Here is a 26,681-nt window from a genome sequence, read left to right as displayed (position 1 = left end):
TTTATTTATTTATTTATTTATTTATTTATTTATTTATTTATTTATTTATTTATTTATTTATTTGCGAGACAGCAAGTAAGCATGAGGTGGGGGTAGAGGCAGAGGGAGAGGGAGAAGCAGACTTCCTGCTGAGCAGGGAGCCTGATGCAGGGCTTGATCCAAGGACCGGGGGATCATGACCTGAGCCAAAGGTAGACACTTAACCAACTGTGCCACCCAGGCACCCCAGAAGACATCTTTTTCCAGAGAAAAGTTTAAAAACAGAAGGAGTAGATAAAATAGCACATGTAACAAGGTATACACTATAGAAACATCATAAACCTGAGGATTAAACTATAAATATGCCAAATGCTAGGCTTTAATCTGTAGGCAATGAGTGACCATTAGATGTTCCAGAGCAAGAGAATAAAGCAATACAATTGTGTTTTTGATACAACCTGAACAGTTCATTTGAGAGACACTTTAGAACAAAAAAGGTGAAAATATCAAATACTCAACAGTCTGCCAAAAGAAATTCAGAACCAAAACTGTTTCCTTAAGAGATTCCTTGACAAAGGTAAAAGAAAAAATGTAAAAGAATTAAAACAATTTTGTCTTTCAGATCCTTCCTAATCACAACTGAAACCTAAAGTCTTTTCTCGTTTTATTCTTCTTCCTTCATTCTACGCTCCTTGATTTTGCTCTGCCCCATCTCTCCCTTGACCTGTTTCCCTACCCTGAAGCTGGCCAGAAACCTCAAAGGCTCATTATCTCTTGAAGTTAAACCTCTTTCAGAAGAGGGAAAACCCCATAAGATTGATTTTTAAGACCTGGACTCATTCTAAGCTGAGAGTCATGGCTGCATGTTTTCTAAGATCTAAATAAGACTGGGAGAAATTTGCAGAGGTATTTAGAATAGTTTCAGGAATTGATAATCCAGGATCCCTATTACACATTATTAGTTCATATACTGAGAGAACCCCAGGTGCAAAAAATAAAATGGAAAAGGCACAGTGTGAAGAATCTGAAGGTCATGTAACTTTTTTTTTTTTTAAAGATTTTATTTATTTATTTGAGAGAGAGAGAATGAGAGACAGAGAGCACGAGAGGGAAGAGGGCAGAGGGAGAAGCAGACCCCCTGCTGAGCAGGGAGCCCAATGTGGGACTCCATCCCGGGACTCCAGGATCATGACCTGAGCCGAAGGCAGTCGCTTAACCAACTGAGCCACCCAGGCGCCCCTGAAGGTCATGTAACTTAAGAACCATGATTGATTGTGTAGAAGAGGAAAGAGTTTTTCTTGATCTTGTAGGGTCAGAAAATTAAAGGAAAGCATACAAACTTATTTAATATTATTTGTAACAGGGGAGCCTTCACAAGGAAATAAAGACCCAAAGAAACAGACCTGTATATTTTTTTTTTAAGATTTTATTTATTTGAAAGAGAGAGATAGCGAGAGCAGGAACACAAGCAGGGGGAGTGGGAGAGGGAGAAGCAGGCTTCCTGCTGAGCAGGGAGCCTGATGCAGGGCTCGATCCCAGGACCCTGGGATCCTGACCTGAGCCGAAGGCAGACGCTTAACGACTTAGCCATCCAGGCGCCCCAGACCTGTGTATTTTTATGCTAGGTTTGATAAAAAGTGGTCAGTCATGGAGGAATATGACAGGTTAAGGAGTATGAGGTAACTGTAGTAAACTGAGGGAAACTTAGCAAGCCCTATTTTTTAGGATTCTTCTTGGGAGTCTCTTTGTCTTGGAATCAAGAATGCGCCTTTCTTCTGGGTATAGGGAGGGTACCTCTGACATGAGGGTTTTATGATCTGTTTCAGGGAAGGAGGGTTGGGGAGGAGGTCAAAGTGACTCTGCTTTGCCATTTTCTTGCTTCTGCCATTTTCTCAAACTCCTTGAGCTTAAGCTATTCAATATGCCAAGGTGCCAGATTTTTGGGTAGTACATATTGAACTCCATCAATTGCATAAGAAACTAGAAGAGGTTAGAAAAGGACTTCCAGAGGCTGTCAACAAAGTCTTCTCTATGAATGTAGATTGGGCTCTGATTCAGTTCTGTACGGAAAGAAAGGATAAATCCACTGCAGACTTCAAGAGTAGACTAACACCTTTAGATAGCATTCAGGGATAGATTCTGAAAGAGATGTGACCAGTCTCTCTTCTCACATTCTGTAAAGGATTTTAAGGCAGAAAATAGGATAAATATAGCCTCACTGCCAGACTTCTAATACTTGGAAACAGCCTTAGAAAAAAGTAGAATACAACTCAGAATAAAATGATGTCCTTCACATATCACAACTAGATGCTTCCACCACAGCCAATTAAACACTAGAGGAAGAAGTCTCTTAGTACACTTACAACAGCAGGGCACTGGAAAAACAAGTGTCCTGCATCACCTATGAAATAAAAGAAAAAATAAAGTAGGTGATTAATCAAAGTGTTCTGGAGGGGAGATCAAGTGCTCAATTTCCAATTTTATCCTTGCACTCAAAAGATAATTTTCTCTAAAAATTAAAAGAAAATCTTGCAAATGTTTTATTGCTACAGGCACTATGATACCAACCTTAAACCCTACTACTGTTATATAATCTTCCCCACTCAGTGTCACCAAACAACTCAGTTATGGATATTTCTGAAAACTCTCACTTCCCAAATCCTAGCCCATAACAATCCAAGAAACACCTGACCAACAAACATTCTTTCCTCCTCTGTGTTATCACATATGCTACCTAATAGGTCATGATTTACTACACAAATATAATTGCCAGATGAATATTCTCATGGCCTCTTCCTTGAAATCCCAGAAGATCCCTTATTCATAATGAAGTCATAACAAGCTTGTGTCCAAAGTCAAACCCAAACTAAAGATCTCAACAAAGTCTCAGACTTCTTGTTGGTAAAAATTCCACTGATATTGGCAGAATTAGTGATGCTGAATACACCAAGCTTCAAAGTGACCCATTCAAAACTCTACCCAAATTTGCATAATAGCCACCAAAACCAGAAGCTAAAGGGAATGAAAATCAATAGTCAAAAGTATATTAGAAAACTCCTTTAAACCTAGTACCAGTCCTTGTAACATTCCTATCGTCCCAATCAAAAAACTCAGTGGGGGGTATAGTCATCCAGGACCTCAGAGCTATAAAGAGAACAGTCACTCCTTACTCCCCAGTAGTACCAAACCTGAATACTATTTTATGTTTGGTGCCTCGGAAGGCTACATATTTTAGACTTATGTTCTGCTTTCTTCAGTGTTCGGTTATCTCAAAACAGTCAAAATCTGTTTGCCTTCTCCGAGGAAAATCTACAATATATGTGAGATGTTATACCTCAGGGGTTCCCTACTACTTTTCATAAGTCCCCAACCAAGACCTCAAAGATTTTAAATTTCCCTATGATTCTAATTTTATCTATCATGAGGATAACTTTATGTTGTCCTCTAAAGATGAGGCAGGTTCTAATACCAATTCCTATAGCTCAGAAAGGGTATAAAGTTTGTCAAAGTAAAATGCATTATCTAGGATGTGATTTATTCCAAGGAAGTATATTCCTCACTCCTCACTACCAGCCCTTAAAATTTCACATGAAATCTCCTAGTTCATCATCTCATTTCCCCCCCATAATTGTCAATGGTTTATATTTTCCCCTGTTCTCCAATATTTTTCCACCTGATCTTCCAGGCCACTAATTTGGATTTCAACAGCAGCTATGCTTTCTGTCATCTACTGAACTGTTCTATTAGGAAATCTTTTATAGCTCCAGAAAGCACTGTGCTACAACTGTTATTTCCTTAAGTGCTTTCGTTATTATTTCCTTGGGCCGCTCTAAACCTGGGAGTTCTGTTGTTTTCCCTATTCTTCTTCCTGGATGTTGGCTGTGATTTTTCTTTCTCAGTTGACTGGAACTCAACTCTGGTTGCCAGAGTATCCCAGGTGACAGCAGAACCACGAGAAGGTGCTAGAGTCTCTACCCCTGTGGTAGAGTAGATATTGTTCTCAGCTCTTCACTGTCGCCTTTAGTAGAATTATATATTCAGTGTCCTCTGCCACAGAGTTTCTAACTGCAAACAGAATCCACTTCCCAGTCCCACTGGTATTAGGCTTGGCCATATAACTTGCTTTGGCCAACAGATGTGCGCAGAAGTAACAGTGTGTTGGTTCTAAGTCAAGACCGTAAGAGCTATTATATTTTTGTTTCTGTTCAACCTGTTGTCCTTTTGCCATCTGCCATGAGAGCAACCTGCTCCAGGTAATCCTGGTCTCAAAATGAAGAAACAAGGAGCAGACCTGAACTCAATCCCACAGCCTGAGCTGTCCCAGCTAATCTATAGATCCATGAATACAGAAAATAAATGTTTATTTTGAAAGCCACTGAGATTTTGAGATTGTTACAGAGCATCCTGGCAGCATGGGGGGGGGGGGGGTTGTGACAAACGTGAGCTCCTAGTACCTTCAATAACCAGAACAAACACCTGCCCTCTCTGAAATATCCCTACATTTTTCTAGCATCATGTATAAAAAGGACTTCACCACCTTCTTTGGTTCATCTCTTGCCCCTGGGAGGCCTGAGAGACCAGGCAAATGTTGACTGACAGGGAATCCACAGATCTTCTGGAGCCATTCGTCTTTCCAGAGAATTCCCATTTCAACCCTTGCCCCAGGGGCTTTTTTAGGCTGGTATCTGATTCTAGATCAGTCCTTAAGATAGGAAATCCTACAAATATTAAGTCAGTGGGGGCAAGAGTACCTAGGCCCCTCTTGCATATGGATTGTCTAAATCCCTACTCCAGCATTACTGGGATCCAGAGAGGATGAGAGATTGGATTTGGGAGTAAAAAAAAAGTGGAATGATTCATTCAGAAGGTCACCATTTTCCCAGAATTAATCTTTTTAAAATTTTTTCAGAATTGATCTTTTAAAAATACTTATTCTTAGTAAAACTTATCGTAAGTAAAATTTAATAAATTTTACTGCTGTATCAAAAGTCAAATGATATCTGTTTCTCTAAATGTATTTCTCCTTAGAATCAAAACGAAAGGGAAGAAAAGTTGGATATGTACACAGGGGCAAAAAGGACAAATCCTATCTACTACTTACTTTATAATATAGATATACAATTTTATTGGATCATACAGAATTATATCTAAGACCTACAAAATCGAGGTTTTAAACATTTAAATAAGTTTGCAAATGAATTTATTTAGTATCACTTAAGATTGATTCTCAGTCTGCTCAGCTCGGGGTTGCCATAAACCGTGATCCGCGGCACAGTCGGGCCACTGCTCCTCCATGAGGGACCCAACAAGTGGCAGATCCGGGGAGACTCACCTTCCTCCCCCGGGAGGAGCCGTGTGGGAGTGCACCGCAGGGATCTGCTGGGTTTGGAGACTCCACCCGGGGTCGGGTGCCAGAGATAGAAACGCGCGGTCACAGGCCAGGTGAGCACGGAGTGCGGCTGGAGACTGGGGAGACGGGAGTGACTGACGGCTTTTCTTTGGGGGCTCACTGAGAAGCAGGGCCCCGAGTTCTCGGCTCCTCCGCAGCAGAGATTGGGAGGCTGCCATTTTCATTCTCCGCCTCCAAAGCTGTACGGAAAGCTCGCAGGGAACAAAAGCCCCGGAGAGCAAACCTGAGCAGATTACTTAGCTGGGAGGGGGCAAGGGCGGGGCAGTTCTGCCTCCGGCAGAGACGTTTGGAAACCACGGCAAAAGGTCCCTCCCCAGAAGATCGGCGAGAGCAGCGAGCCAAGACCAAGTTTACCCATCAATGAGAACGGCAGAACTCCAGCTCTAGGGGACTACTGCACATAGAATTCATGGCTTTTTTCACCATGATTCTGTAGTCTTTCAAAATTAATTTTTTTTTAACTGTCTTTTTTTCTTTTTTTTCTTTTTGAATTTTTTTTTCCCTTTTTCAACCAACATCTTATCAATCCCTTTTTAAAAAAAAAAAAAAACATTTTTATTTTTCATTTTTTAGAGTCATATTCTATCCCTTCATAGTAGTTACCCGTATTTTTGGCTTATATATATAAGTTGTTCTCTCTTTAAAATTTTGAGATAGTTTCTTCTAACAGATTAAAATATACCCTAAATCTCTAGTATATGGTGTTTTCTATTCCCCTGCCTGATCACATCCTCTCCCTTTTTTTTTCTTTTTTTAAATCCTCTTCTTTCTTTTTTTCAAACAACTTCTTATCAATTCCTTTTATAAAATTTTTTATAATTTCCATCTTTACAGTCATATTCCATCCCTTCATCAGATCAGCCCTTATTTTTGTACATATATAAGTTTTTCTTTCTTTAAAATTTTGGGAGGCACTTTCTTCTAAAAGACCAAAATACACCCCAAATCTAGTGTGTGGCAAAGATCTATATACCAGCCTGATCATATTTGATCACATTCTGGTTTTTTTGTTGGTGTTGTTTTGTTTTGTTTGTTTTTGTTTTTATCTTTATCTTTTTCTTTTTTTTCTTTTTCTTTTTTCTCTCTTTCCCTTTCTTTTCCCACTGCTTCAGGTTTTTTCTGATTTGTTTAGAGTATATTTTCTGGGGACGTTGTTACTCTGCTAGCATTTTGTTCTCTCATTAATCTATTCTCCTCTGCACAAAATGACAAGACGGAAAAAATCACCTCAACAAAAAGAACAAGAGGTAGTACCGACTGCCAGGGACCTACTCAATACGGACATTAGTACGATGTCAGATCTAGAGTTCAGAATCATCACTTTAAAGATACTAGCTGGGCTTGAAAAAAATATGGAAGTTATTAGAGAAACCCTTTCTGGAGAAGTAAAAGAACTAAAATCCAACCAAGTAGAAATCAAAAAGGCTATTAATGAGGTGCAATCAAAAATGGGGGCACTAACTGCTAGAATAAATGAGGCAGAAGAGAGAAGCAGTAATATAGAAGATGAAATGATGGAAAATAAAGAAGCTGAGAAAAAGAGAGATAAACAACTACTGGATCACGAGGGCAGAATTCGAGAGATAAGCGATACCATAAGACGAAACAACATTAGAATAATTGGGATCCCAGAAGAAGAAGAAAGAGAGAGAGGGGCAGAAGGTATAATGGAGCAAATTATAGCAGAGAACTTCCCTAATTTGGGGAAGGAAACAGGCGTGAAAATCCAGGAAGCACAGAGAACCCCTCTCAAAATCAATAAAAATAGGTCAACACCCCGACATCTAATAGTGAAACTTATGAGTCTCATAGACAAAGAGAAAATCCTGAAAGCAGCTCGGGAGAAGAGATATGTAACCTACAAGGGTAGAAACATTAGATTGGCAACAGACCTATCCACAGAGACCTGGCAGGCCAGAAAGGACTGGCAGGATATATTCAGAGCACTAAATGAGAAAAATATGCAGCCAAGAATACTCTATCCAGCTAGGCTGTCATTGAAAATTGAAAGAGAGATAAAAAGCTTCCAGGACAAACAAAAACTAAAGGAATTTGCAAACACAAAACCAGCCCTACAGGAAATCTTGAAAGGGGTCCTCTAAGCAAAGAGAGACCCTAAAAGCAACATAGACCAGAAAGGAACACAGACAATATACGGTAACAGTCACCTTACAGGCAATACAATGGCACTAAATTCCTATCTTTCAATAGTTACCCTGAATGTAAATGGGCTCAATGCCCCAATCAAAAGACACAGGCTATCAGACTGGATTAAAAAACAAGACCCATCGATATGCTGTCTGCAAGAGACTCATTTTCGACCCAAAGACAGCCCCAGATTGAAAGTGAGGGGGTGGAAAACCATTTACCATGCTAATGGACACCAAAAGAAAGCTGGGGTGGCAATCCTCATATCAGACAAATTAGATTTTAAACCAAAGACTGTAATAAGAGATGAGGAAGGACACTATATCATACTTAAAGGATCTATCCAACAAGAAGATCTAACAATTGTAAATATCTATGCCCCTAACATGGGAGCAGCCAATTATATAAGCCAATTAATAATAAAAGCAAAGAAACACATCGACAACAATACAATAATAGTGGGGGACTTTAACACCCCCCTCACTGAAATGGACAGATCATCTAAGCAAAAGATCAACAAGGAAATAAAGACTTTAAATGACACACTGGACCAAATGGACTTTACAGACCTATTCAAAACATTCCACCCCAAAGCAACGGAATACACATTCTTCTCTAGTGCCCATGGAACATTCTCCAGAATAGATCACATCCTAGGTCATAAATCAGGTCTCAACCGGTACCAAAAGACTGGAATCATTCCCTATTTTCAGACCACAATGCTTTGAAACTAGAGCTCAATCACAAGACAAAAGTCAGAAAGAACTCAAATACATGGAGGCTAAAGAGCATCCTACTGAAGAACGAATGGGTCAACCAGGAAATTAAAGAAGAATTAAAAAAATACATGGAAACCAATGAAAATGAAAACACAACTATTCAAAATCTTTGGGATGCAGCAAAGGCAGTCCTAAGAGGAAAGTATATAGCAATACAAGCCTTTCTCAAGAAGCAAGAAAGGTCTCAAGTATACAACCTAACCCTACACCTAAAGGAGCTGGAGAAAGAACAGCAAATAAAGCCTAAACACAGCAGGAGAAGAGAAATAATAAAGATCAGACCAGAAATCAATGAAATAGAAACTAAAAGAACAGTAGAACAGATCAACGAAACTAGGAGCTGGTTCTTTGAAAGAATTAACAAGATTGATAAACCCCTGGCCAGACTTATCAAAAAGAGAAGAGAAATGACCCACATCAACAAAATCATGAATGAAAGAGGAGAGATCACAACCAACACCAAAGAAATACAAACAATTATAAGAATATATTATGAGCAACTCTATGCCAGCAAATTAAATAACCTGGAAGAAATAGATGCATTCCTAGAGATGTATCAACTACCATAACTGAACCAGGAAGAAACAGAAAACCTGAACAGACCTATAACCACTAAGGAAATTGAAGCAGTCATCAAAAATCAAAGGCATCCAAATTGGCAAGGAAGAAGTCAAACTCTCACTCTTTGCAGATGATATGATACTTTATGTGGAAAACCCAAAAGACTCCACCCCAAAACTGCTAGAACTCATACAGGAATTCAGTCAAGTGGCAGGATATAAAATCAATGCACAGAAGTCAGTGGCATTCCTATACACCAACAACAAGACAGAAGAAAGAGAAATTAAGGAGTCGATCCCATTTACAATTGCACCCAAAACCATAGATACCTAGGAATAAATCTAACCAAAGAGACAAAGGATCTGTACTCAGAAAACTATCAAATACTCATGAAAGAAATTGAGGAAGACACAAAGAAATGGAAAAACGTTCCATGCTCATGGATTGGAAGAACAAATATTGTGAAGATGTCAGTGCTACCTAGAGCAATCTACACATTCAATGCAATCCCCATCAAAATACCATCCACTTTTTTCAAAGAAATGGAACAAATAATCCTAAAATTTGTATGGAACCAGAAAAGACCCCGCATAGCCAGAGGAATGTTGAAAAAGAAAAGCAAAGCCGGCGGCATCACAATTCCGGACTTCCAGCTCTATTACAAAGCTGTCATCATCAAGACAGCATGGTACTGGCACAAAAACAGACACATAGATCAATGGAACAGAATAGAGAGCCCAGAAATGGACCCTCAACTCTATGGTCAACTCATCTTTGACAAAGCAGGAAAGAATGTCCAATGGAACAAAGACAGTCTCTTCAACAAATGGTGTTGGGAAAATTGGATAGCCACATGCAGAAGAATGAAACTGGACCATTTCCTTACACCACACACAAAAATAGACTCCAAATGGTTGAAAGACCTCAATGTGAGACAGGAGTCCATCAACATCCTAAAGGAGAACACAGGCAGCAACCTCTTTGACCTCAGCTGAAGCAACTTCTTCCTAGAAACATCGCCAAAGGCAAGGGAGGCAAGGGCAAAAATGAACTATTGGGACTTCATCAAGATAAAAAGCTTTTGCAAAGCAAAGGAAACAGTCAACAAAACCAAAAGACAACCGACAGAATGGGAGAAGATATTTGCAAATGACATATCAGATAAAGGGCTAGTATCCAAAATCTATAAAGAACTCATCAAACTCAACACCCAAAGAACAAAGAATCCAATCAAGAAATGGGCAGAAGACATGAACAGACATTTTTCCAAAGAAGACATCCAAATGGCCAACAGACACATGAAAAAGTGCTCAATATCGCTCGGCATCAGGGAAATCCAAATCAAAACCTCATGAGATACCACCTCACACCAGTCAGAATGGCTAAAATTAACAAGTCAGGAAATGACAGATGTTGGCGGGGATGCGGAGAAAGGGGAACCCTCCTACACTGTTGGTGGGAATGCAAGCTGGTGCAGCCACTCTGGAAAACTGTATGGAGGTTCCTCAAAAAGTTGAAAATAGAGCTACCATATGATCCAGCAATTGCACTACTGGGTATTTACCCCAAAGATACAAAAGTAGGGATCCGAAGGGGTACGTGCACCCCGATGTTTATAGCAGCAATGTCCACAATAGCCAAACTGTGGAAAGAGCCAAGATGTCCATCGACAGATGAATGGATAAAGAAGAGGTGGTATATATATACAATGGAATATTATGCAGCCATCAAAAGGAATGAGATCTTGCCATTTGCAACGACGTGGATGGAACTGGAGGGTATTATGTTGAGTGAAATAAGTCAAACAGAGAAAGACATGTATCATATGACCTCACTGATATGAGGAATTCTTAATCTCAGGAAACAAACTGAGGGTTGCTGGAGTGGGGGGTGGGGTGGGAAGGATGGGGTGACTGGGTGATAGACACTGGGGAGGGTATGTGCTCTGGTAAGCGCTGTGAATTGTGCAAGACTGTTGAATCTCAGATCTGTACCTCTGAAACAAATAATGCAATATATGTTAAGAAAAAAAAGAAGAAGATAGCAGGAGGGGAAGAATGAAGGGGGGGAAATCGGAGGGGTAGACGAACCATGAGAGACGATGGACTCTGAAAAACAAACAGGGTTCTAGAGGGGAGGGGGGTGGGAGGATGGGTTAGCCTGGTGGTGGGTATTGAGGAGGGCACGTTCTGCATGGAGCACTGGGTGTTATGCACAAACAATGAATCATGGAATACTTCATCTAAAACTAATGATGTAATGTATGGGGATTAACATAAGAATAAAAAATAATAATAATAAATAAATAAATAAATAAATAAATAAAGATTGATTCTCAGTCTGAAAAGACTTCCTTCACTGAGATTAAGAAATCTGTAAATAATAGTAAATTGGCCCTAGACAAGCAGCTCAACTATACATGCCTCTGGAATTTCAATTTTGTCCTCGCTTACCATTTTCAAGAGGTGCATCCTCAGGCAGATCCACATCAAGCATAAGGTCATCGTCCTCAAGGTCACATGATTCAAGATTATTCAGGATATCCTGTGAACAAAAGCAGTATAAATGCTATAACCTACCTCAAGAAATGTATGTAATCATCAGTTTTGAAAACATCACTCTATGATAAGTCTGAATTTACTCAATGTTTGTGTTGTAAAAATAAATTTTTAAGATAAAAATTTTTTAATAGAAAAGATTCAATTGGTTTACTTGTTAAACTATTTGTAACATTCTTCTCCTACTCTTCCTCCCACCAAGAAATTTTTAATTCATTTTTAAAAACTTACACAGTGCTCACTGTCCACAAGATATTGTTCTTAGTACTTTACAAATATTAATTCATTTAATCTTCAAAATAACTCTATGATTTAATGACTAGTATAATTACTAGAAATTAATGTACAGAGAGCCAAAATAGGATGCAAACACAAAACGTCTACCTCCTGAGTCTGTGCTTTTATCAATCTCCTTGAATAATCAAAGATGGTAAAGAATCTCCCAAAATTTATTCATATTTGTGAGAGGTTGTGTTTGATTATATATAGGGATTGGACCACTCATGTAAATAACAAAAGCATTTAACTACATGATTATTCCATTTCCTTTCTTGTGCCAAACCCACCTACTCTTAACTTCAGCACCACTATTACCTTGGCTTGGTTTGCCTTAATTTGTTTTTTCTATAAAAGACAAATAGTACTGGACTAGTCAAACTGGTGTAAGCAGCCACTCCTGGGCTCTATTTGCAACCTCGCCAGCTCTCACCTATCCTGAGAAAAGTAATGTTTTGCTTTCAAAGACTCTTATTCTGAAGTCAAATTAGCAAAATAAAAACTAAGTTTAAAGTCAGGAACTTAGTTTGACCTGTAGCCCACTAGCTGATCCTTCCAATCCAAGAACTGATTCAGTACTGCAAGACCTTTCATTAGTATATATAAATAAAAAGATAAAAAAATCCACAAATTTTTAAACAATTTAGAGATTATGGACTTGAAAAACCATTATAGAAGGGGGATGTCTACTTTATTACACATGATATGAATAAAATTAGAATTTGTTTCCTATGTTGGGTATTCCATCCAAAACTTTCCAGTTTTGTGTTGTTGGCCTTCCTTCCAGGATGCATTGATGACTAAAGCAAATGGAATAATTGTTTCTGAAAAAGCAGAAACAAAAAAACGCCTCTGGATAATTATTTAATCTTGACACAAAAAGGGATTATTTCACAGAACCTCTTTCCATCATGAAATACCTGCTGTCCCTAATATGTAAGTCTTCCTAAAAGCCAAGAAAAAAAAAAAAAGATGGACATGGAAAAAAACTGGCAAAGGCCATAATAGACAATTCACAAAATATAAAATAAACAGCCAATAAATATGATGTAGGAAAAAATGCTAACACCCATGGTGACTTAACACAATTGAAAAGAATCTAGTACTCATTAATATTGCAGATAGGATTAGATTCATAAACTTCCTGGAAGCCAATTTGTCAAAATTTAACTAAAACCTTTTTTTTTTATTTTTTATTTTTAAGATTTTATTTATTTATTTGAGAGAGAGTGAGCAACAGAGAGCATGAGTTGGGTGGAGGGGCAAAAGGAGAGGGAGAAGCAGGCTCCCTGCCCAGCAGGGAGCCCAATGCAGGACTCAGTCCCAGGACTCTGGGATCATGACCTGAGCTGAAGGCAGACGCTTAACTGACTGAGCCACCCAGGCGCCCCTAACTAAAACCTTTTTAAAAAGACAAGTCCTTCCTTTGTCTTTTTAGCCCTCAGAAATAAACAAAATGTATGTGTAAATATGGTTATTGCAGCATTATTTAGAATGGCAAAAAAGTAGAAATGTCCAAGAACAGAAAAATGGCTAAACACAAAGTATGACATAGTCGTACAACAGAATATTGTTTTATTAAAAAATAATAATGAAAATATATTTATAGACATGGAAAGACGTCAACTGGGGAAAAAACACACTAGGTTGTTTCTAATCTTTTGCTCTTATAGATGTTTTGATGAACCCCTATAAGTCAAAAGTAAATTAAATGAGCCTAACTGTGTATTAAGTTTATGGCATTATACTCAGAAACTATTTCAAGTGAGGAAAAATTTTCAAACTATTTTCAGTAATTATATTATGGATGGTAGTACTGGTGTCATTATTCTAGTTGTGTATACATGGGTATAAATGAAAACAGTTAAATTGGTGTTTGTTGAAAAGTGGATTCTCATATTAGGAAAAAGAAAAAAAGGATGTAAAAAAACAATGAAATTAAATTAAAACCCTATGTTCCTGAATATAAGTGCAAAGTATTGGTATGAACACAAAGTGTTTTTAATCTTAAATGAGAAAATACATTTTTTTCCACTGAAAAGGCCTAGATATTAACTTAAAAAACTAGGTCTATAAAACAGTATGTACAGAATTATACATTTTATGGAAAAAAAAACCCAACACTATAATATTCAAAGAAAAAAGTTGAAAGGAAGCCAAAACATGGGTTATGGAGTTTTTCTTTTTCTTTGTTTTCTTTTGTTTTTGTGAGAGTACTTGCATTTTCTCATTTTCTGCATTAAGCATTTGACATGTAGTTTTACTAAAAAAAATCGTATCTCCTATAAAAACATTTGGCTGTCTGTGTATATATAAGTATGTGTGAAACAAAATAATGTTGGGTGCCCCAAGCCAGCTCTGATAAATAAGGATGCAGCAAAGAATCAAAGGAATAGAGAACCTCATTTTCTAAGTCCAGAGGAGGCCTTGCCTTGCTGAGACACACCAGTCAGCAAAAGCAGCCCTGTCACCACTGCCAAAAAGATGTTCAACTTTTAATAACTAACTAAACCCTACATTTGTTTTGTGTGGTTTTCTGTAGGTTTCATTTTATAATGAAAAATTAATCTTAAAGAATGAGAATGAGCCTGTTTCAATGAATGTAAAAGTAATAGAATAATTATGATATCACACTGAGAAGGTACTAAGAAAGCCCAGTGGAAAAGGAAGGGGAACACAGTTATCAGTAGTTACAGGGAGGAAAGGAGAGAGGGAAAACCATCCATATTTATGCCTCAACTTAACACTCACAATAAATCACTGCATATGATGTTTCATAAATTTAGTCACATGGTAAGATGGTCTGTAACATGGGGGTAGGGGAAAGAAGATTGCATATGTACAATATGACTTTATCTTTAATGCTGAAAAAGTCAAAGGATTATTATAATTTTCCATTATGTGAGATAATATGTACTTATGTTCTTTATACTCTTTTTTTTCTGTAGTAAGCTTTTATAATATGCAAAACTTCATGTTGGAAAAAGTGTACCTTTCTTGGCATCAGCAGAGAAGTTCAAACCACACAAACCTAGTCTGAGTGTGGGAACCCATCAACCTGGCACATCCCTTAACAACAATAAAAAACAGAGCTATGTGCCCCTCCTAACTTAATTCAAACTATTCTGGACCACTTTGGGTACCTGCCCTGCTCTCCCCATAAAGCATCATTATGTGAGTAATAAATCGTTTCATACCTTCTTAGTATACAGTCTTGACATCTAAACAAATTTGGGGGGAGGGAAGTAGACCCTGTCCCTCCATGTGGCAACTAAAAGACACATTCTCAAAAACTCAACACATAAAAAAAACCAATATATGGAAGGCACGTCTTTGTCAAGAGTTTAGCTAAACTACTCTATGATATTGCTGCCTTGGCATCCATTTAGTGTGGCCAAAGGACGTGCAGGGGCCTTGAACAGAAACTAGCCCCTCCTATGAGCTCATGCCCTACGTAACAGCCCCAGCATCACAAGAAAATGTAAATTCCTGATATGATTTCGCCAACAGCCCTTGTGAGCAATAATCACCCTGTCTCCCAGGGCCTTCCCCTTGTGTACCCCTTAAATAAACCCACGTGGGGCTTATAAAAACCCTGCTCTTTTTGGTTTGAATTGACCAATCCAGGCTTAGTTCAGGAATCCCAAAGCACTCTAGTCATCAACCCTAATAAAGTCACATATCCCAGATCCTGTGACTCTCCTTATCTGCACTTTCATGGCCCCTCCAGGCATGCCAAATACTTCCTTCAGAACCTGTTAGTAATAAAAACTTCTCTATTTCAATTTCCTTTGTGGTCTTTTATTGAACTGGGGTTCACCATCCAACACTCCAGGGCTCTACTTCACAAATGTTAATTTAACAAAGTTGAACAGCCCTCCAAGTCTACTTGTCTTCCCTCAAACAGTTCCTTTACAGTATGGTAGTGGCTCAACGACCATGAAAGCCCAGTGGATGGATATCTAAGTCTTAGCTTGTCAGAAAAAAACCTAAAACAAGGTCAAGTCAGAGAAAATCTAAAGAACAAGCAAATATGGCCTCTAGAACATGGAAGAGGAGAATACCTTCTGCATAAACAGTAGGCTAAAGGCAAGGAATCAAAAAGCATAATCTATTCTAAGTGTTAGCAAATTTGTTTTTAAAAGACAAAAAGTAAATACTTAGATTTTACAGGCCCACAGACAAAATCAGTATATTATATAGGTACTTATATAACCATTTAAAGTATAACCGCCTAAAATATAAAAAACATTTTTCAAGCTGTAAAAAACAAGGTGGTTGGCCAGATGTGGCTTATATGACACAGTTTGCTGACCTGCTCCATGCAAATAATTGCAAGTAGTTCATTAATAATTGTTATGGACCGAGTATCTGTATTTTCCCAAAGTTCTCATACTGAAGCCCTAGCCCACAATATGAGTGTATGTGGAGGTAGGGTCTTCAGGAGGTAATTAGTTTTAGACAGGGTCATGATGGTGGGAACCCCATGATGGGATTAGTGTCCTTATAAGAAGAGAAAGAAACCAGAGCACACACTCTCTCTCCCCCAACCATGTGAGTATATAGTAAGAAGGTGGCTGTCTGCAAGCCAGGAAGAGGGTCTTCACCAGGAAATGAATTTGCCAACACCTTGATCTTGGACTTCCAGCCTCCAAAACTGTGAAATAAATGTCTGTTGTTTAAACCACTCTCAGTCTACAGTATTTTGTTATAGTAGCCCTAGATGACTAAGACAACACTCAAACAGAGAAGTAGATCTACATCATGAACAACTATTTAGGCCACATTAAGGAGTTTGGACTTTACGTCAATGAAAGGGGTATGACTGATGAGTTTTCACAAGTGGTAAATTGAGATTTACATTAAAGAAATACTATTCTGGCTGCTGCGTACAAAATGAATTAAGTAGGAAAGAAAAAGCAGTATTGTGGCTATTGCAGAATGCATGTGACATATGATGGTGGTCTGACATTAATCAGTGTCAGTGAGAATTAAGAATAAGCAGTTATGAAACATACTGAGGAGTTAGAATCTATAGAACCAAAGCTCACTGAGAGGTAAGGAAGGAGCCACGAATAGCTCCTTGGTTCCTGGCTTAAGAAACAAATGGATAATTCCTATTTAGAATTAAAGTATAAAAAAAGGAAAACCAAATCTAGTAGGAGATAAAAGAATTAAAATATAATTTTAGAACCTGGTAATTTTGACATGCTTGCTGCATCTTTGAGAAGACATGTTCAGCAGATGACAATATATGAGTGTGGAGTTGGGCAAAGAGATTTGAGGTGTGGGAGTTAGCACCACACTGATGACATATAAAGCTGAGTAAGGAGTTTCACAAGAGAGACAGTACAGAGTTGAAGACTGGATACTAACATCTGTCTTAGACAATTTCCCCCTATTCATCTTTATAGGAGGTCTATGTTTCTCTGAGTTATATCAGAGATATTGTTGAGACTTTTCAGTAAGGAACCAGGCAAAGAGAGAAAGAAAAAAAAATTGATCTACTGTAATTTTTCTTCACCAGCTTAGAAATCTCTCGTCTGCACGGGTTAGGAGCTGTATCATTATAGAAAGAAAGAAAACCATGTAGCATGGAGATTGGTTAACGTGGGAAAGAGTTTCTGTTCCCATGTTTGTTATACCAGGCTCCTCTCACTGGCAAGCTTGCACTTATTGAGAGCCAATATCCACTTATACCTGTTTTAGTTGGGAGACCATCTAATAAGACCATTAGCTGGGAGTATGACAAAGAAAACCTAAATCTGTATATTCTGGCTCCCAGAGGCTTCCCACAAGCCTCACTGGAATTAAAACTCTGAATACATATTAGCAGAATCATCACAGAATTTCCTTGACCTCTGAGAAGAGAATACTTTCCCATTCAAATAGAGCAAGCTGGGGCGCCTGGGCTCAGTTGTTAAGCATGTGCCTTCGGCTCAGGTCAAGATCCTAGGGTCCTGGATCAAGCCAGGCATCGGGCTCTCTGCTCAGCGGGAAGCCTGCTTCTCCATCTCCCACTCCCCCTGCTTGTGTTCCCTCTCTCTTGTTGTGTCTCTCTGTCAAATAAATAAATAAAATCTTTAAAAAAAAATAGAGCAAGCTATGAGATGGTGGGGGCCAGTTCTTCCTCCCATGAATCCCTCCTTCACTAATAAATTGGAGAAAGCCTCCAAGTTTGTTTGTTTTTTTTATATTTTATTTATTTGACAGAGAGAGACACAGCAAGAGAAGGAGCACAAGCAAGGGGAGTGGGAGAGGGAGAAGCAGGCTCCCCGCTGAGCAGAGAGCCTGATGCGGGGCTAGATCCCAGGAGCCTGGGATCATGACCTGAGCTGAAGGCAGAGGCTTAACAACTGAGCCACCCAGGTGCCCCAAAAGCCTCCAAGTTTTTAACAAATGAATAGCACTATAACTATCTGCTGTAATTATCATGCAGTAAAATTAATTTTTTCTTATGGTACACAGTTTATGAATTTTAAAATACATATTAATTTGTGTAAACACCAATGCAGTTAGGACACAGAATAGTCTCTTCACCTGAAAAATCTCCCTTGTACTATCCAGTTATAGTTACACCCGCTGCCCACCCATATCCCCAACAAACAATGATCTGTTCTCCGTCACTACAGTTTTATCTTTCAAGAATGTCATATAAATGGAATCATACAGTTTGTAACCCTTTCAGACTGGCTTCTTACACTCAACAGAATGCCTTTAAGATTCACCTAAGTCGGGGCACCTGGGTGGCTCAGTTGGTTGCAGCATCTGCCTTCAGCTCAGGTCAAGATCCCAGAGTCCTGGGATCAAGTTCCGCCCGCATCAGGCTCCTTGCTCAGTGGGTAGCCTGCTTCTCCCTCTGCCTCCCACTCCCCCTGGTTGTGCTTTCCCTCTCTCTCTGACAAATAAATAAATAAAATCTTAAAAAAAAAAAAAAAAGATTCACCTAAGTCACTGAATAGATCAATAATTCATTACTTTTTATTGCTGAGTGGCATTCCATTGCATGGATGTACCAGTTTGTGTATCCATGTATTCACTGAAGGACATTTTGGTTTTTCCAGTTTTTAGCTGTTATAAATAAAACTATTATGAACATTCATGTACAGGTTTTTATGTGATTATAAACTTTCATTTCCAGAAGTGGTGGGATTGCTGGGTGACATAGTAAGCATATGTTTAACTTCTTAAGAGACTTCTGAACCATTTCTCAGAGTTGCTCTAAGGGTCTGCATTCCAGTTATCAGTGAGACTGGCCTTTCCCATATGCCCCTCTACAGCTTGGCTGCAAATCTGAGGACAGGAGACCTTGTTCCCAGTTTAGGACCTTGGTTCCTGTTTCCAAAGAGCTCAGTGGAGACCTTATTCCAAAAAATTGTGTTTCTCTGTTCCAACCTGTCTGGGGTTACCTGAATGACTGACACAAAGTGCATGTCTTTGTTTTGCCTAACTTGGAATTCACACACGGTAGAAAAGTAATGGGCATTGCTCAAAACCACTGTGAGGCAAACAATCCACAATCACCCTGGAGCAAAATATTATAGTTGACACATATAATTGAATACTGAAAGACTGAGAAAAAGGCTAGGGAGAGTGTTCCCTTGGGAAATTAGATAATTCAGAGGTGCCATGTATAGTGGGGAATTTATCACTTATTTTTTTTGAGAGAGAGGGAGCGTGCGTGCGCACTTGGCGGGGGAGGGGCACAAGGATTCTCATCTTAAGCAGGCTCCACACCCAGCAACGGGGCTTGATCTCACAACCCCGATATCATGACCTGAGCTCAAATCAAGAGTCAGATACTCAACCGACTGGGCAACCCAGACACCCCTACAGTGAGGAATTTAGAAAGCCACAAAAAAGCCCAGGGCAGGATGCATTCTCAGTAAAGACCTAAGGGGACCCGAAGCCTTCAACTCTAGCTAATCTCTAGGCTCAGAAAAAGTAGTAAGTGAAGGTTAAGGCAGGGTTGTAAATCATCAGGCTAAGCACTGAAGGAGTACATGAACAAAGAGCCAAAGTGCAAAGATGAAAGATAACAAGGTTTTTTTAATTTTGACTTTGAGAATTTTTTATTCTCCTGCTTTGAATTCTTTGTTCTTTCTCTGTCACCCTCCCTTCATCTTTCCCTCCTTCCCTTCTCTCTTACTCTCACTCTCTTTCTCTCCTCCTTTTGTCTCTTTTGTTTGTTTTTGGCATTCAAGGAAATCCCTGCATAAAACACTAAAGAAACACATGCTAAAGTAACACAAACTTCTTAGACCAAACATGACAAGCACGAAGACTTTACAAAAATAGTTTTAAAAAACTACCTAAAAAGCAAACACCTACAGCCTACAGCAAGTAACAAAACAAACCCTAAGGAGAGTAAAGAATATGATTTCCAGTTTTACCACATTGAAATATTCAAAATGTCCAGTTTTCAACAAAAACTTCAGGTCATGCAAAGAAAGTATCATCCATTCACATAAAAAAAATAAATAAATAACAGAAATGATCCCTGAAGGACTCAAGCACTGAATTTTGTCTATTGACAAAGACTTTAAAACAACTGTCTTTGATATGTTCAAAGAACTCAAGAAAACCATAGGCAACGAATATCTAACCAAGTACAGAACATGGGTAAAGAAGGAATATAAAAAACAAACAAACAGAAATTCTGAAGTTAAAGTATAACAAATGAAAAATTCGCTGAGACTCCTGGGTATATATCCACAATAACTGAAAGCAGGATCTCAAAGAGATATGTACACACCCACATTCACTGCAGTATTATTCACAATAGTCAAGAGGTGGAAACAATCCAAATGTCCATCAAAAGATGAATGGGTAAATGTGGTATATACACTTAATGGAATATTATTCTCCTTTAAAAAAGAAGGAAAGCTTATTAAATGCAGTAACATGGATGAACCTTGAGGACACTATGCTAAGTGAAATAGGCCAGTCACAAAATGACAATACTGCATGATTCCACATATATGAAATATCTAGAATAGTCAAACTCATAGACACAGAAAGTAAAATGGTGGTTACCAGGGACTGGTGGGGAGAGGGAAAAGAAGAGCTTGTTGTTCAATGGATACAGAGTTTCAATTATGCAAGATAAAAAAAGTTCCAAAGATGTGTTGTACAGCAACATGAATTATCGTTAATTCTATTGAACTATACTTTAAAATAGCTGCAATTGTAAATTTTATGTAGTTTTATTACCGATATTAAAAATTAAGAAAGAACAATTAACTGTTAACTCTTAAGAATTAAGAGATTATATGGGCGCCTGGGTGGCTCAGATGGTTAAGTGTCTGCCTTCGGCTCAGGTCATGATCCCAGGGTCCTGGGATCAAGTCCCGCATTGGGCTCCCTGCTCCTTGAGAGCCTGCTTCTCCCTCTGCCTCTCCCTCTCTCTCTGTCTCTCATGAATAAATAAAGAAAAAATCTTAAAAAAAAAAAAAAGAAAAAAAGAATTAAGAGATTATACAGTTGTAAACCTATATTTTTGCATACCTACTTGATGCCAGGTATTGTGATAAACATTTCAAATAAATTACCTTGATTTGGTCCTCATGAAAAAAAAAATCATGAGAATTTCAATAGCAGATCTGAACAGGGAGAAGAAAGAATCAACAAATATGAAGATTTGTCCATTGTAATTATTCAGGCTATGTAGGAGAAAGAAAAACAATAAAAATAAAAAGCTTGATCAGAACCACAATGAGCTACCACTTCACACCAGTCAGAATGGCTAAAATTAACAAGTCAGGAAACAACAGATGTTGGCAAGGATGCAGAGAAAGGGGAACTTTCTTACACTGCATACACAGTGGGAATGCAAACTGGTGCAGCCACTCTGGAAAACAGTATGGAGGTTCCTCAAAAAGTTAAAAACGGAACTACCCTATGGCCCAGCAATTGCACTACTAGGTATTTATCCAAAGGATACAAACATAGTGAATCAAAGGGGCACATACACCCCAATGTTTATAGCAACGATGTCCACAATAGCCAAAATATGGAAAGAGCCCAGATGTTCATCAACAGATGAATGGATAAAGAAGATGTGGGGTGTGGGGTGTGTGTGTGTGTGTGTGTGTGTGTGTGTGTATGTATAAAATGAAATATTACTCAGCCATCAAAAAGAATGAAATCTTGCCATTTGCAACAATGGGAATGGAACTAGACGTTATTATGCTAAGCAAAATAAGTCAGAGAAAGACAAATGCTGTATGATTTCACTTATATGCAGAACTTAAGAAACAAAATAGATGAACATAGGGAAAGGGAAGGAAAAATAAAATAAGATGAAAACAGAGAGGGAGGCAAACCATAAAGACTCTTAACTATAGGAAACAAACTGAGGGCTGCTGGAGGGGAGGTAGGTAAGGAGGATGCAGTAACTAGATGATGGGCATAAGGAGGGCAGTTGATGTAATGAGCACTGGGTGTTATATGCAACTGATGAATCACTAAATTCCACCCCTGAAACTAGTAATACCCTATATGTTAACTAAATTGAATTTAAATTAAAAATTTTTTAAAAAGCCTGATAGATTTCTGTCAAGGCATCCAACATATGCATGATAAGAACTTCAGAAGGAGAATGAAAAACAGGCAGAAAGAATATTTGAAAAAATAATGGCCAAAAACTTCTCAAATTTGAAAAAAGGGATTTACACATTGAAGAAACAAACTGAATTACAAAAAGGATAAATGCAGACAGCACACCAAGACACATTATATTCAAATTGTCAAAAGCTAAAGATAAAGCACCAAGAGAAAAGCAATGCACTGTATGCAAGGGATCCATAGTAAGATTAAGAGCCAAGTTCTCATCACAAAGCATGGAGGCCAGAAGCCTATGGGATGGCATGTTTAAAGTGCTTAAAGAACACTCAACCAAGAATTCTCTATCCAGGAAAACTATCCTTCAAAAATAAAGGAGAAATTAAGAGATTACAAAAGAAAAACAAAATCCAAAAAACTGAGTTTGTAACTAGTAGGCTTGCCTTACAAAAAATGCTAAGGGGAGTCATTCAGGCACAGATACATAAAACAAGAATATGTTAGTTGTCCACAATGTATTAAGATATAATTTGTGACAATAACATGAAGAAAAGGGGAACAAAATTATATAGGAATAGAGTTTTTGTATACTACTGAAGCTAAGTTTGTATCAATTCAAACTAGGTTGTCATAAATTTAGGATTTTCATTGTAATTCCTAGGTAACCAAAGAAATATTTTAGATATACATATTTGAAAAATTAGAAGAGAATCAAAATGGTATATTCCAAAAAATCAATTAAACTCAATAAAGTAGCAATTGAAGAAATAAGAAGCAAAAGTATAAGACATGCAAAAAAAAAAAAAACCAGCAAAATTAGATACAGATAAGGAATTCCTTATCTGTGACTACTGTAAATGGATTAAATACCCCAAATGGCAGAGTGGTTTAAAAAAAAAAAAAATCCATATGTAAATATACATATAGTCACCTTAGAATCACACTGTATCTGAAGACACATAAAGGTTAAAGGTAAATATGCAAACAGGAACCAGAAGACAGCTGGGTGGCCACACTAACATCAGACAAAATACTTTAAGGATATTATATATTGATAATAGGTGAATTAATCAAGAAGATATAACAATTACAGACATGTATATACCAATCAACAGAGCAAAATACATGAAGCAAAGACTGACAAATTTGAAGGGAGAAATAGAGAGTTCTACAATAATACCTGGAAATGTCAATACTACACTTGCAATAATGAATAGAATATCTGGATAGAAGACTGTTATGGAAATAGAGAACTTGAACAATACTATAAACCAACTTGACCTGAAAGATAAATATACATATAGGTACAGATACAGATATGTAATATTTAAATATATATAACACATAATACAGATTTATATTTATATAATTATAAATACATAATATTTATATTACATGTTACAAGTTATATATAAAATAAAAATTCAGTTATATAAACACATATATGTATACACACAAAATAAAAAAATTTACCCAACAAAAGCAGAATACACATTCTTCTTATGTGCATGGGGCATATTCTCCAAGATATAACATGTTATTCACAAAATAATCCTCAACAACTTTTTAAAAACTGAAATCACAAGAAAATCTTCTTGGTCCAAATGTAATGAAATTACAAATCATAACAGAAAAAACCTGGAAAACTCACAAAAAATGGAAATTGAACAATGCATTTTTTAAAGAACTTTGCAACAGGTTTTTATTAAAAATACGGAATGCTTCACAAATTTGTGTATCATCCTTGCCTAGGGGCCATGCTAATCTTCCCCAAATTGTTGTATATGTGCTGCTGAAGTGAGCACTGAACAACATATTCTTAATCAATTGATCAAAGAAAAATCACAGAAGAAATCAGAAAATACTTAGAGAAAAATTAGTGCAAAAATACAACATACCAAAACTTATGGAATGGAGCAAAAACAGTGCTCAGAGTGAATTTTTTTGCAGCAAATGCCTACCTTAAAAAGAGAAGAAAAATCTAAAATTCAGTAATTTAACTACAGCTTATGGAGCTATAAAAATAATAGAAAACTAAACCCCAAAGTTAGCAGAGGAAAAAACATAAAGATCAGTGCAGAAAAAAATAAAATAGAAAACAGAGAAAACTCAATGAAACCAAAAGTTGGTTATTTGAAAAGCACAAATATGACAAACCATTAGCTATACTGACAAAGAAAAAAAGAAAGACAAAACTATAAAAAATAACTAAAATCAGAAGCAAAAATGGGGACATTACTACCAACCTTACTAAAATAAAAAGGATTTTAAGAGAGTATTATGAACACTATGAACAACAGTACAAAAATTAGACAATTAAAATAACTTGACAAATTTGTAGATGCATAGAAATTACCAAAATGACTCCAGAAAAAAATAGAAAATCTGAACAAACTTAAAACAAGAGACACAATCAGTAATCACAAACCTCCCAATTAAAAAAAAACAACTACCAAATCAGATGGCTTAACTAGTGAATTCTACCAAAAATTTAAAGAATTAACACCATTCCTTTTCAAACTCTTCAAAAAAATATAACACTTCCTAACTCATGATATCTAAAAAGATATCATGGCAAGTAAAGGAAGCCAGACAGAAAAGGTCACATATTGTATGTATGATTTATATGAAATATCCAAAATCGGTAAATCCATACATGCAGAAAGCAGAGTGGAAGTTTCCAGAGGCTGGGGAGAGGCAGGTGGGAAGTAACTACTTAATACCTGGATACAAGGTTTACTTTGGTGTGATGAAAACATTTTGGAACTAGACAGAGTGGTGGTTGTACAATATTGCAAGTGTACTGTCACTGAGATGTTTGTTTTAATATGGTCAATTTTATGTTATGTGAATTTCACCTAAAGGGAAAAAAAGCTTTTGGAAATTAAAAATTATTGCTCAAACATCTTACAAAATTACTTGTGCATTTAACCTTTGATTCAACATCACAATTCGAAGTATCTATCCCCAAAATACAGAAAGATAAGGTTATTTATCAAGGATTTACTTGTAATAGCAAAAGCATATTACATATGCATAGAAGTTGAGGGGAAGTAAATATATACATATTGGCTTACTTTTTCTAAAATCACTGGAGTAACAAAAAAAAGTTAAAAATTTTAAACAAAAATAGATATATTCATATCCCTTCCACTACTTAGCCTCCATAATATTATATTCTTATGTAATACAGATATTACTTGGATATTTGGGTTGTTTCCAATCTTCTTACTAATACAAACAATGCTTGAATGAATCCCTAAAAATCTAAGTAAAATGATATACACAAACCCAACTATATATCAAGTTCATGGAATAACAATTCGGGGAGAAACTATTTCAAGTAGGAAAAAAAGAAAAAAAAAATCCTCAAACTGTCTTCAGTAATTATATTGTCAGTGGTAGAATTATTATTCTGAAACCTTCATAGAACAAGATAATCCCATCAACTGTTGCATCCCCAACGGTAACCTCTATCATTAAGACTTCACCAAGCAGTTCTGGTTTTACAATACTAGGTAAGGCATATTATTTTGCATAAAACATTCAGGTAAAGAAAACCAATCATTTCACATAAAACCTGTTCAAACATTCCAGTTTTCATCTGAACTTTTACCTTAATCCCATCAATCCATACATTACTATATTCTCTCAGTCTAAAAGTAGCCACAGTTAGGACATCATCAACAAGTTGGTTTTTGTTTGTTTGTTTGTTTGTTTGTTTATTTGACAGAGAGAGAGAGAGACACAGCGAGAGAGGGAACACAAGCAGGGGTGTTGGAGAGGGAGAAGCAGGCTTCCCACTGAGCAGGGAGCCCGATGCAGGGCTCAATAATGACCTGAGCTGAAGGCAGACGCTTAATGACTGAGCCACCCAGGCGCCCCATCAACAGGTTTTGATACCAAAGCACATGGGGTTCCTATGTTAAAGAGTCCCAGAAAGGTCTCGCTTACACCCAGTCACCATTTTACCCATTTGTATACATAAGGCCTTAGGTCCCCAGAGGGGAAGAGTTAAGAGCCAAGGGACCCAGACCCTTCTTCAATCTTCATTTTGACTAACCTACCAGACCACTGTCCCAGGTAATTCCAGGTCAGGTTTCTCATTTGCATCTTTGCCTTTCACCTTTTAAATTCTCCCAAACTAAGATAAATAGGGGGTATTTATTTAGGGCCCTTTACGGTTATGGGACCAGCACCGGCTTCCATTGGTACACTTAATCTTCAGTAGTGCTGCATTAACACCTCTGCTTCAACCTCATCAATGTTTGATATATTCATCCCATTTCTAATAAACATCCAGCCCTGAAAGAACAAGTCCCTAGGCTCTCTCCCCTTCTGTCTTTCCCTCCTTTCTTGTTAATGATTTTTTTTTTTTTTTGATCTTTAGTACCTATAAGGGAAATA

General features: G+C 37.5%; 1 protein-coding gene and 1 pseudogene across 4 annotated transcripts in view; both read right to left on the bottom strand.

The window, feature by feature from the left end:
* CCSER2 (coiled-coil serine rich protein 2) overlaps nucleotides 1-26,681 on the bottom strand; it is a 154,696-nt gene that overhangs the window by 102,250 nt on the left and 25,765 nt on the right. For all 4 annotated transcript variants that reach the window (XM_021699581.1, XM_021699584.2, XM_044916512.1 and 1 more), the window contains exon 3: nucleotides 11,331-11,421. In XM_021699581.1, the coding sequence (XP_021555256.1) occupies nucleotides 11,331-11,421 (91 nt within the window). The remainder of the gene's footprint in view (nucleotides 1-11,330; nucleotides 11,422-26,681) is intronic.
* Nucleotides 23,982-24,079, bottom strand: LOC123325189 (annotated as a pseudogene).

The sequence above is a fragment of the Neomonachus schauinslandi genome, chromosome 6 (assembly GCF_002201575.2).
Source record: "Neomonachus schauinslandi chromosome 6, ASM220157v2, whole genome shotgun sequence".
Lineage (NCBI taxonomy): Eukaryota > Metazoa > Chordata > Mammalia > Carnivora > Phocidae > Neomonachus > Neomonachus schauinslandi.
The sequence above is the reverse complement of the archived record's forward strand: the minus strand, read 5'-3'. Positions and strand labels throughout refer to the sequence as shown.